At 37.3% G+C, this 12,700-nt stretch overlaps 1 protein-coding gene across 1 annotated transcript in view; it reads right to left on the bottom strand.

Annotated features, from left to right (window-relative positions):
* LOC104524001 (heat shock 70 kDa protein 12A) overlaps window positions 1-12,700 on the bottom strand; it is a gene marked incomplete at its 5' end in the record, with an annotated part of 42,658 nt that overhangs the window by 28,137 nt on the left and 1,821 nt on the right. Inside the window, 4 exons of the mRNA XM_010166744.1 lie at window positions 1,622-1,738; window positions 4,391-4,495; window positions 5,400-5,586; window positions 12,029-12,156. Coding sequence (XP_010165046.1) covers window positions 1,622-1,738; window positions 4,391-4,495; window positions 5,400-5,586; window positions 12,029-12,156 — 537 coding nt within the window. The remainder of the gene's footprint in view (window positions 1-1,621; window positions 1,739-4,390; window positions 4,496-5,399; window positions 5,587-12,028; window positions 12,157-12,700) is intronic.

Raw genomic sequence — 12,700 nt, 5'->3', positions numbered from 1 at the left:
TTTCCCACTAGTTAAGTCTCAGCTTAGACTAGTGGTTGTACTTCAGTGTGGTTCCAGTAACAAAGTTTCTACCACTGCCTTTTCATACTTCTCTCTCCTTGATACCCTGATTACTCTTATGCCAACTATCTCTCATTTCATGATGCTTGCATGTTCCAACAGCTAGCAACAAGGGCTGCAACTTCTGATCCGTCTGTACATACTGTTTGAGGGACATGTTGGATCCAGCAACAGGAATCTGAAAGACTGAACAGCAATTAAGAACTCCCTGCTTTCTGTACTTCTTTCTTCATCCCCATTACTTTAAAAAAATCAACCGTGTGTCAAGTAAACATAAATTACTTCCCTAAACTCTTACATTTTCCTGCAATTGATCACACACCCCGAGTTAAAAGACTTGTCAGTCCTTGCTATTTATCAAGCTTGTCGATAGAAGTACACAATTACAGACACAACCACAGACACAGACACTAATTAACAACATTCCATTGTGCCACAAATGAGAAATGCCAAAAGATCTACCTTTACCCTGCCCTTCTCCTTGCACAGCTCCCGGTTCACGAGCACACATGCACACAGACAGCAGGCAGACAACAATATACAAAGATAATGAATGGGTCTCTAGTGTTTCAGATTTACCTACAACCGTGTCGTTCCATCAGAACTTTAAGAGTGTTTTGCTTCTGGCACTAGCATTAGCAATCCCACAATAAAGACTGTTAAGAAAAATGTTGCTCAACATTAGAGATAGTTAGAAACAGAGTTAGAAAAATCTGGGTGCTTCCCAGCAGCGCTCTGCAAATTACTCATGACTACTAGATATTGTATAAACTGTGTATCGTGTGGCTGCTGCCAATGGGTTACGCAAGCCTCTGTCCAAAAATAAATAAAACAAAGTGAAAAATGGAATATCCTGAGGAACAGAAGAAAGTGTGCATCCTGTGTATTAAAGATGCAAACTGAATTTTAAATAAAGGACGTGCATATGGAAAGTGCAGATATTTGGGGAGCCTGGGAGGAAAGGGTTAAATGCAGATAAACCTCTGAGTGGTGAAAATAACGTTTGAATTTAATTTTATATCCAGACTATCCGGTTCACAGTCCTTTCATTCCTACTGTGGGAAAATGGGAACAGGAAAAAAAGTCCCACTGAGGAGGCTCTTTGCTTTCCCCCCTCTTCCTTTTTTTTTTAAAAAAAAAAAAAAAAAAAAAAATCTTTAAAAGTCTGTGATGACCTAAAGAAAATAACAAAACAAAACTGTGTCCAGTATTTTAAAATCAGCTTTCCCTTGGGTCTCAAAAGTGCATCTGTTTCATGTGCCCTGAATTCCACAGGAATATAGTGTACAAGATGACTAAAACATCAGTCTGCAATGAGGGACAGCAATATATAAAAGTAAATAGAAAGAAAAAGGCATTTAAGAGCATATCGACTTATGCTTATGACTTAAAGCTACCACTTAGTAGAGTTAACTTCTCTTTCAATGTTTCTAGTGTGACCATTTTCTAGACCATTTTTCTACAGTTTATACTAGAGCTAATTGTCCCAAATACAGTTTATCATTTAGCTTATCAGCTAAGGCTTTAAAGAGGCATTTATACACTCAACCTGTAATCTTACCTTGTAGGCAGCTTGTCTCATAAACTGCTTTGCAGGCTGCTTCCAAATAGCAGGCACTGTAATAACCCATCTCACTTCAGTGTTTTCAAAATCTGAGCCTCCTTGGTCACTGAGCTCCTAAATAAAAGGAAAATAGAGGTGAATGCAAAATGATGGGTGTCAACTGTATAAGAAAACATTATTTTCCACTGGCTGCAGTAACAGTAACTTTCTCTTTTCAATTTTTTTTTGCTGTTACTTCTATGCTACAAATCAGAATTATTGCCAACCTGTCAAGAATGCTTTACTGTGCCAAAAGCTGGGATTAGGGTTGATGCCTTCTAAAGGAGGCCTACAGAAAAGTTTACTGCTTAACATAGAAAAGTTAGTTTTTCCAAAAGCAGCTCGTGCACTGATGAATATTATAGAATCTTTATGTACATTCTTAGTCACAGTGTGGTTTTTGCTGTTAGCTCGAAGAATTCACACTTCCACCTTGATTAAAACACAGAAAAATATTTGAGGTATCATTGACAAACATTACGTTTTACAATCTGGATTTTTCAATGACTTCTTTATATATCACTTACCTTTAAATCAAATTTTTACAACTCAGTTAACAAGGGGAAGTTACTTTTAAACCCTTTAAAAAATGACTGATTGCTCCTTGAAAATTTTGCTTCAAGCAAACACTTAAGACTACTTTAGCTCTTTTATTGTCCTTTTTTTTCCCCTCCTAAAAAGAGGAAAGTCTGTATTGCATTTGCAAATTAGGTGATATACTGACATGTTTTGGGAAAGGTTCCAAGTAAAATGTCACTACCATATGTCCTATCTAAATTTCCATCCAAACAGGGAAAGGTTCAGAAAGGTGAACAACGGGCCTTCAGAATGTAAAAAAATGTTTCTGCATGTGCTGTGCCAAGGTGTTGTGTTTGTTTAGCTATGCTGCAGCTGAAAAATCCATGCTAGAAAAGTAATACCTTTATACTGCACAGGGCACTAGGACTGGACGGATTATAGTCTAAAGTAACAGTTAATTTACATCACTTGTCTAATTAGTTTCAGCATGAACTCACAAGTCACAGAGATTTATTTATTAACATCAAGAAAGGATGTAGACCTGAACAAGCAGCAGAGTAAATATACAGGATTGTATCCAACAACGTTCCTATTTACTGAGAATTTCCCCAGACTATGAGCAGGTCCAGGTCTGTGACTCCACAATCAGCTCCAAAATCTAGTTAAATACAGTCTTTGACAAGATGAGAATTTTGAGTTGTAACGATGGGATTATTTCTCTGTCACCATAAAGAATAGAATGAGATCTCACAGAGAATAAATTAAACCCATTCAAAAAAGTAGGTTGTTTTTTTTAACAAGGTTATTTTAAACAATGCTTGCTTAAATGAAGATTCTGATCTGACCCAGCAACTTCTATGCTTATGTTGACGTTACAGTGGTGCATTGGAAGCCAATGTGTACTTAAGTCACATTTGACTGTTTACACGAGATTTTACATCTCAAAAACTGTTTACTGGGGACATGTATTTCACAGGAGAATACAAAAAAAAAAACAAACAACTTGTGATCCAAGAAGAATGTTACAAGAAATTAGTATTGTAACTTTTCAAATGGGAAATGGAAAATAAAATGCATTTGCTCTACCAACACAAGCCACAGTAAGGGGTCGGGGGGGAAAGCAGCAACATAAATGGAGGCAGTACATGAGAACACAGTATGAATTTACAAATTAAACTCCAACAGATGTCTGTCTTACTTTTTGGTTCTCCTTAATGCTTGTTAGATTTTCCACATAAATGTGCATTCAGGATCAGGGCAACCAAATACCATCTCATAGCACAACAACATGAAATTCATTCCTGGAAAGGATCAACACAGGGCCAAAATACCATAGCCTAATCGGGGCTCTTTGGCACACATGCTACAGTTTAACTGTGTGAAAGAGAATAAAGGAGTGTTGTGCACAGGTAGTTAAGTTGGTTTGGACAACAGAGGCTATATTTCTGTGCTAGTGCAGAATTCCACGTAGGTGAATAGACTGAACCTCTCAGTGCAATCAAGTGGCCTGTACAGATCACTGCACTGGCATAATTACACTAATTCCACTAGGTTAGCTGGCTTGCTCACTTCAGCAGGTCATCTTTGTACAGACTTACAGTGAGACTCAAACCACCAAATTGTAAATGAGCTTTTAATAATCTTTCTATTACAAAATAAATCCAGCTCATCTGACTCCCTTTGCTTAATCAGTGAAGATAAAGATTGAGACAGGAGACTGGTACCAGTAGGTGCCTACCCTATTGTGTTTCACAGTGTTAACTCTTCAACATGAGAGAGAATCTTGTGTGAAGACAGAACAATCCATCATCCCAGCAGCAGAAGTGTAGGGGACAAGGACATGACCCAGTCTCAAATTTAATTCCTGAGCTTTAGCTCCTTCACTTTTACATTTTCTTTTCAAATCAACGTTTTTTTCATTAAAAACAGCAGTAGAAAATATTTAAGCCAGTAAGAAGATATTCAGAACTCTACATCTTGGTGATATACTTACTATTATTGAATCTAGCTTCGCCTGTGTAAGGGGAAATCACTTGAGGCTATTGTGAGCTCTCTAGAGTCCACAGCCTGCCTGGAGTTTCTACAGCTGCCTTGTTTTGTTTACATCAAATACTACTGAGGTCAAAGCTTGGCAAGGTTAGAAGTGTTAGGCCCACATTTATACCAATTATAAATGCAGAAAATCTAGATAAGGAAGCATTATCCTACCTTTAATGCCTGCTCCTTAAAGTATTGCAGAGCGTAAGCAAATATCTCAAGTGCTTTGACTTTTTTGCCATTTGCAGCTGTCAGGTCTGTCTCCATGGTAAGATTCTACATGAAAGAAAATAACTGGAAGTTATTAAAAGGAAAAGGTAAACAAGAAATTAATTCCCACTGCTTGAGGAAAGGGAATTCTTCATTATCCACCTGGTTAGGAAAAAGTGACAAAATTGTTCTGAAGAGGACCTAACTCATCACTCGAATTTCCTGAAACATGACATTTGCTGCTTATTTTAGACTTTGTTTTTAAACACCCACCACGTCTGCAGATAACTGCAGGCAGAGAGAGTGGACTAAACATTAAATAATTACAATAAATGTATCTCTAATTAATTGCATCAAAGCTGCATAAGCAAGATATTTAATCCAAGATAAGAGTTAAAAGCACAGATTTTTGGCTTCCTACCAACATATGAAACCAGAAAACACCTCAATATAGAAAGTCCTGGCCAAGTCCCAAAACTCTAGAATGGCTTAAAGACAAAAATGTAATCAGTAGGAATAATTTCAAATTAACAACATGATTTGCACTTGCAGTTTTGACAATAAACTCTGGGTAAATTTACTCCTCTGTGCTAGAGTTCAGTACAGCTCTTACATTCCATTTCTGCTTTCTGAGTAAATTTATAAAACAAATCAACCTCAGGCAGACTCCCTAGACAGCTATGGATTTCACCCAGGAAAATTAGGACATGAAGATCTCAGGAAAGCCGATATTGAACTTCTAAGATCTAGAAAGAAGGCTGGCAAAATGCACTTGCCAAATGCAGTGAGAAGCAAAATGAATCATAATGTTAACCCAAGAGTTAAATTTACTTTATTTACTCTCTACACTTAGAAACAGAACTACTTCACATCTAGTTGATAATCTTAAGACAAAAATCTAGTAGTGTCCACAGGAAGATAATTTGAGTAGCAAATGCACAATCAACCAAGAGAACTGCTTATTACTTACACCAGTAGTATGTAGCTTCATCTTAAACTTTTCAAAATACAACCAGTGCTTTGATTCAGTGGGATCCAAGTCATGGTAGAAATCTCTTGCTGCATACCCAAAGCTATGAAATTTTCTCTCTGGCGTTAGGAGAATAGTAGTTGGTGTCTTCTGATTGGAGACGCCAGGATCTCCACCTTCCCATCGTCTATCCAACAAGTGAAACAGCTTCAGTCAGTGATACTAATGTTTAGAGCAGCAGAAAAAACAGTATATCATGAGAAAACAATCTGCTGACAGATTGCACGCACCACTTTGCCCTGCAAAAATACTAATTTCAATCCTTATAATACCAAAAACAAGTGTTTTTATTAATATCCAAGAAAAGAGAACTGTAATTTTCATTTCAGAGAATTCAATAAATTTTGCAGTTAGTTGTATAACGTTTAATAACATAATCATACTGTCTTTGATAAGAATATAGGTTCCCTGAAGTAAGCCACACACAATTAACAAGGAAACAGTATTACACTTGCATTTGCAAATTAAACATACATATGTAATAAATACTGTAAGGAAAAAAAAAAAAATCAAGTAATTATCCAAGAACACAATGAATGAAAACCCAAATCTTCAAAATGGCCTACACAATTGTCAATCAGACTCCATGAATGCTTCCTTGTACAGGATTTTTTTTTTCCCCATTTTGAATTAGGGACCTGTTTAAATCAGCTGAACACCACTGTAGAGAAGTTGATTAAATCCCTGCTTCTGTCACAGAATGCTCTCTAAAGCAAGATAAGCCAGTTCAACCAACACCTCTCCACGTGCTTGATTTCTCAGACACCTGAAACTCTGAAGACACGTCTGCAGATGTTGAGTTCTCTTCACTGCACTTTGTACTCACCTGAAGTTGATAGATTTTGTGTTTTAAATGCCCAAAAATGTTGTAAAAATTTTAGTCTGTCAAAAATGAGGCAGACTCCTCCCAACCCCCAAGTATCTTATAAAAACTGAACCATTTCTCTCATCACCATCCATTAAATTGGTGAATAAAACTATTCTACCTTATCAAGATTGTGAAGGCATCTTCAGGAAGATCCAAGAAGCACAAAGGTATTAAGATGAAAGCAACATAAGGCTTCTTTCATAGAATGGATAAGGAAATAAGTAAGAATGCTGAATATGGGAACAACCATTAAACACAGCTGGAACTGAGCGTGGGGGGAACGGTGGGACAGCAAGGTCAGACAGTAGAAAGTTGTACCAGAAAGAGAGCTGTGAGCATTCTTGTCTTCTCCATCACAAAAAAAGCAGAATGGAAGAACAAGAAATTGGCATTAGTGTTCCTCCTCACCCCATATACAAGTACTTTCAGCATGGGAAACAAACACTTACCAGAAAACATTTTCTTAAAATGGCATCAGTGGAAAATCTGCTTTATGCTATCAGACATAATCATAATGCAGCTCAAACAGGAGCCAAGTTAAGATCACTCAGGCAACTGCATTCATTATTAAACCACATGTTGATTGCTTTCTTCTAAAGATAGCAAAACACACTTTCATAAGATATTACTGCCAAAGTCCTTGTTCAGAAGCACAAAAAGATTGCCTTGTTCCTTGCTACTTGTTTACGTGACATAAGAAGATTATGTACAAAAAAAAAAAATCTTCTTTCCCATTTCACACTCAGAAACAGTTGAACCAATTGAAAATTAATTGACCTCCAGACCAAAGCAGACAATTGACATGGAAAACTGTAATCTAAGGGGTTAATACTTGGCAAAGTAACAAGGAACGGGATCTTCTAAAGTGCTGGGAACCCTTCAGATCATTCAACTAGAATGAACAGAGCAAAATCTACCCTTTTTTGCATCATCAGCAGCAATGGTAGGGAACCATGTGTCTATGAAGTCACTGCAGTGCAGACGGCAGTTCCATTGCTCTGAAAGCAGAAACAGCGTAATGAGAAGAGGAATGTTTCCCACTTTCAAATTCTTGGAAAAACTCTCCTAAACCTCTCTAGTCCCACTGCTCAGCCCCTGAGCTATTATCAGCTAGCAAGGGCTCTGCTCCAGGTCATTTCTTCTGACTTGTTGCTAGAGATGTACTCGGTCAACTCCAAAATCTTTGAGTAGGTGTTCCAGCAAACATATGGCTCCAACGTGTAGAAGCTGGGATCTCACAGCTCATGAACACAAAACACTGCCTATTTTATCAAAATGTAAATCCCACACACTCGCTGCAAGCAGAGAGGAGACACACTGGTATCGTTTTCGCTTGGAATTATTAATGATTCATTCTGAGTCACTGGTGGGAAATTCCATAAATAGGATGTGGCTAATAACAATACTTCTTTCTTTTTCTTTATGGCTAGGCACATTTTCTCTTTCCGGGATAAGTACACTTCAGATGCAGTTTAAATGAAGACAAATTGATGCTCAGTGGTATGAGCTGAAATTTTCAAAGCCACCTAGAGAACTGGATATTCACTTGCTGATGAATTTCTGATGGAAACTAGACACGGTAATTGCTCAGCAAGTTCTAAAGTTCTCAGCCTGTATTACTGTTCTGTCTCAGAAAGAGCAATAAGGACACAGAAGGGGAAGTCCGACTTTACTATTTGCAATCAGACCTTTAAAAATATTCCTGTGTGACATCTTTTCTAGAGAGAAGCACCTGCAGTCAAAGGCACGTGCATGGTAACTCCTGACCACAACCCTCTTCTCAGGTGGAGCCCTAGCTTCACTCCAGTCAGGAGGGCTAGGATTTCAACACTTTCATTTGCAGCTTTCTTTCATGGTCCAAGTATTAGAAATGATGGTAATAATGCTCTTAGGGGAAAAAAAGAAAAAAAAAAAGTCTATTAAGAGCATGGCCTAATACAAGTCAGCAGTACTCTAATAAACATGGGGGATATTTTCTCAAAGCAAAGCCAGAGCTTAAAATGTATTCAAGCAGAACCCAAAGTAGATTTCTGCCTAAATTCAGACAGACGAGACCAGTTCCTAGGTTGATATAAAGCGGAGCAGCTCAGCAGTGCAGTGTAGACTGGTTTATAGCCACAGAGGATCTGACTGTATATTAAAACTGAAAATAGAGACAAGAGGAAAGTTAGTGTGGAAAGGATCACAAGGTTATACTAAGGTTAGAGAAGTGCCCTTCCTTACACATGGACCTGGCTAACACACAGAGCAAAGAGAGTGATCCGTGCAGAGTGATGAGAATTTGATCCAGAGCTGCAGCATAACAGTCAAGGAAACAAAGCAGTGGGGTCATCAAAACGCAGCCGAATGCCACCAGGAGTGTGTATGCAGAAGAAGGGCAAGCATGTGTCTGCCAAGAATTACAATCAAACAGGGAGGAGATGGAAAAGGAAAAATCTGAAGGTTGAAGTAAAGTTACACTGAAAAAAGACCACATTCTCCCTCCTTCCAAAGACAGGTTGTAATTTGTTTCATAATCACATGTGGTTTTCCATTTATTTTTCTCCATTTGTGAAATAATCACATTCAGTTTGTTGCTATTTAAAACATTTATAACTTCACATAAGTGCATATCAATCAACAGGAGTTTTTCAAAACTGTGTAAGATCTCATGTATTCCCATCAAAGGAGACATTATTAACTCATTCTACAGCACCAAATTGTCTGATTACAGCTCTGGCACTGCCCTGCCTGCCGAAGTGCTTGCTGAACTCATGGCAAGGCTGTTCATATCCATTTACTCAAAGTCTCAAGGTACGGAAAAAATAGCACTTATTGTGACACGTACTTCTTTCTACTCTGCCACAGGAGCCTGAAGGTAACCACAACTATCTTTACAGAAGCCATGGGGAACTAGCAAGAGTTGACAGGTGTGAAATATTACCTACAATTGATAAAACAGTCACTAATGTTACACAATCAAGGTAAAGTCATCCATCGATCATCTAGAAACACACGCCCAACTCCAAACACATGCTTTATTCTACTGAAGTGAGTGAGGGTACTCATACATTTAAAGCTAAGTATATGCTTGAAGAACTTTGTTAGGTCAATCTCTATAAATTCTTTTTTTTAAAGAACTGGGCATCACAGCCAATAAACACACAGTCAAAAACATGACATACTTTGTCTAGTAATTACACAACTATAATCACAACTTTGCTGACACTACAGTCAAATTTGGTACTAAAGCCCTGTGTGTTCACCCTCTCCTGAAGCAGGACCTTCTAAATAAACCCATCTTAGGCTTCATTCAGACATTTACAGAAAAGCAGCTTTGTTAAAAAGCAGTCAGAAATCTAAATGTCTGGAAAGGATCAACACTAAAGAGGGAAGGTAGAAAAAATGTTAGGAAGCAAAGAGGACCATGCATCACTGGTATGCTTTATTTTAGTGTAAACATTCTCGAGTGAGGGTGGGAAGTTACATATACTCTGCTGAAATATTTGTAAATTATCCTACATGTAAGCCTCATTATATACAGAGTTTGAACCTCTTAATACCTTCTGAACTACTGAAGCCTTATTTTGATATATATACACCATTCTTTACATGTGAATTTCATCATTTAATTATATATATAAATATTATATACATTATTTCATAATTCAGTTTCAGCTCTATCTTCCCTTAAATCCTTCCCTGTCAGTAATATTTATTTATGGGGCAGGGGCCATTGCTAGTATGAAAATATTTTCCATTGTTTGAAATACCTGTTGGAAGCCTGCATAGATCCCCGCCCCCCCTCCAAATAAAAAGTTCCTCCCTTCTTGCTGGAAATGGAAATAGATGAATTAATTTCTTTAATTTCTTTTTATAACAGTATGTTACATAATATCTACACAGGTCTGAAATCACAATCATGCTAACATTATTGCACAAGGAACAAAATATGGTGTTTTGAACTGTAAGAAATAAAATGTCAATCAAGATTTGGAACATACTCTCAGCTGGCCACATGGCACCTAGATTCCAGTGTCTCAGTGAAAGGGACAGAAGGAAATCTGGTACCCTCGAAGGAGAATCTAGTCTGTAATTTATCTAGTCTGTGTAGTGTGAATCAAACAGCAAGTCCTAAGGTAAAATTTTAGTCCAAAGTGCTTAAAGGATATCCATAGAAACAGCAGTGATTTCACATAATAAAATCACACAAATTATAGGAACAGCACAGTATATAGGATTTAGGCTTGCTCAAGAACAGCTTCAGAGATGTCTTCCCTTGTTGCATCCACCTTCTTTAAGAAATTTGATTAATTATTTGCTGTCAAAAGAGAACGGGAATTGATAAACGTGGGTTTTGACTTGACAACCCTGTAACCTGGCTGAGACAGCAACACGCAGCCTGCCCTTTGACTTCAAGCACCGTGCAGCTTCCTGTGCTGTTCAGAGAACAATAGATGGATGGGATGCAGAGAAGGCCTTGAAGCACTACTGGTCTGTACTGAAAATGGTATGTATCTTTGCAAATGGATGGTGTAAGACCATTCCAAACTTACCTCCCTTTAGACAGCATTTCAAATCACTCAGTTGCCTCAGATCTCTGAAATACTTTGCGACCGTATACAAACCAGCTACGCAGACTGACTGCACTATCAATACTGTCTGCTGAGATTTAGAGAGCTGCACTCAGCTAGCATCTCTGACAGGAAAAATTACAGTATAGCACACTGGAATACAAGAAGTTAGTCTTTTTGCCCTTTTGTTCTGTTTTACAGCACTAAAATAATACATTACTACTGCTATAACAGCAGCTTTGTTTAGAAGAACTTATATGACTAAGCTTTTCACACATATCTTGTTTATGTCTGAAATTATCTATACCTTGGTCTTGTTACATTATAGGAACTGTAAAGATAATTTAATAAGAATTGTACAGGGTATTTATTATAAAAAAAACGTTTTACAAAACACTATAAAACACTATAAAAATAGTCTCTAGGGCACCCTATTCAGGTACCTACTGTAATAGTGATTGCATTAGATTTCTATGCATAGATTTATATTGTATTGATTTAATTAATAAAAAAATAAAAAAACTACATAACAGCATCTAAAGTCTGTCCCTTACATACACATAATAGAGAACAGATCTCACATCAAAATGTAATTTTCACATTCAAGCCTTTTGATTGCTTATGTTCCACTAACACTGGCTTATTATCAGATATTTGATTCAAATTTAATGCTAAAAAGCTTAAATCAGCCAAATGAACTACCAGTTTCTGGGTGCAAGTAACTAAGTGTCGTACACAACTGTATACAAGCATGATTCCAGTGGACAGGCAGCTTCTGGGAAGTGTTATGACCCTTAATGAATGGGTAGTTTCTCTCAATCTCTGCGATAAGGGCATCCTGACTTACTAATTATCGCTGCTCCCTGAATTCTAAATACTCACTGATCCCTCCTTTTACTCATGTCATCTGGTAAAAATCAAAATCATCAAAATAACAGAGAGAGGTTGTGTTCACATCAATTAAAATCAATAATAGCAAATTAGAATACAACAAGATACAAAAAAACCTATAACCATGAGAAAGTTGTACACTGTGGCAACACTAGACAAATATAGACACTTTAGGCTCCTGCAGAAAATATCTATAGCTACTGCAGACAATCTGTGTTATCGTGATCGAAAACTAAATGCTGCATTGCAGCCCTTACCTCATTACATGAATACATTCTGGTTCCTTGGTGAAGCTGTAGGCGTAGCCACTGGATGTTGTGCCAAAATCAATAGCCACAACAACAAGAAATAACTGTTCTACAGCATCATTGGCATCAGAGTCCTTCTGTTAAATAGCAGAAGCAAAACAGACACTGAGTCACTGATTAGAGAAACTGGAAGCTGTCTTACCCTTCAGTATTTCTGCTCTCCAAGACACATGTATCTCTTCAGTGGAAATAAGACTTCCCTAAAACTGCATTTATGACCAAAGTTGGTATAAGAAAGCTCCACGTTCCAATGGAAGTGGAAATTCAATATACAATTCAATCAGTATATTTGCTTGAGCTTTTATACATAACCTTCTGAATCAACAGTTTCCTTCATACTAATTTCTTGGAATAGCTCTTATCCTGTATCACTAAAACTTATAGCTCAACACTAGGTTATTGGCTTTGGGGCTCAATTGTTTTGATCAACTGAAGAATATGTTTATCTCCACCAATGTGGTATATTTAGGATCTATTTGGTGGTTTTAGGAGTTACCTATGTCATAACCTTCAACATAAGGTACTACTAACATTCAAAACTAGTGGAGGCAGAACACCCCAAAATACAGCAAGAAGCTTCATATTCCACAATAATTATTTATTTATGAAGAATTTATGTAA

Source organism: Antrostomus carolinensis, unplaced genomic scaffold (genome assembly GCF_000700745.2).
Source record: "Antrostomus carolinensis isolate BGI_N321 unplaced genomic scaffold, ASM70074v2 scaffold12154, whole genome shotgun sequence".
NCBI classification, from domain to species: Eukaryota; Metazoa; Chordata; class Aves; order Caprimulgiformes; family Caprimulgidae; genus Antrostomus; species Antrostomus carolinensis.
The sequence above is the reverse complement of the archived record's forward strand: the minus strand, read 5'-3'. Positions and strand labels throughout refer to the sequence as shown.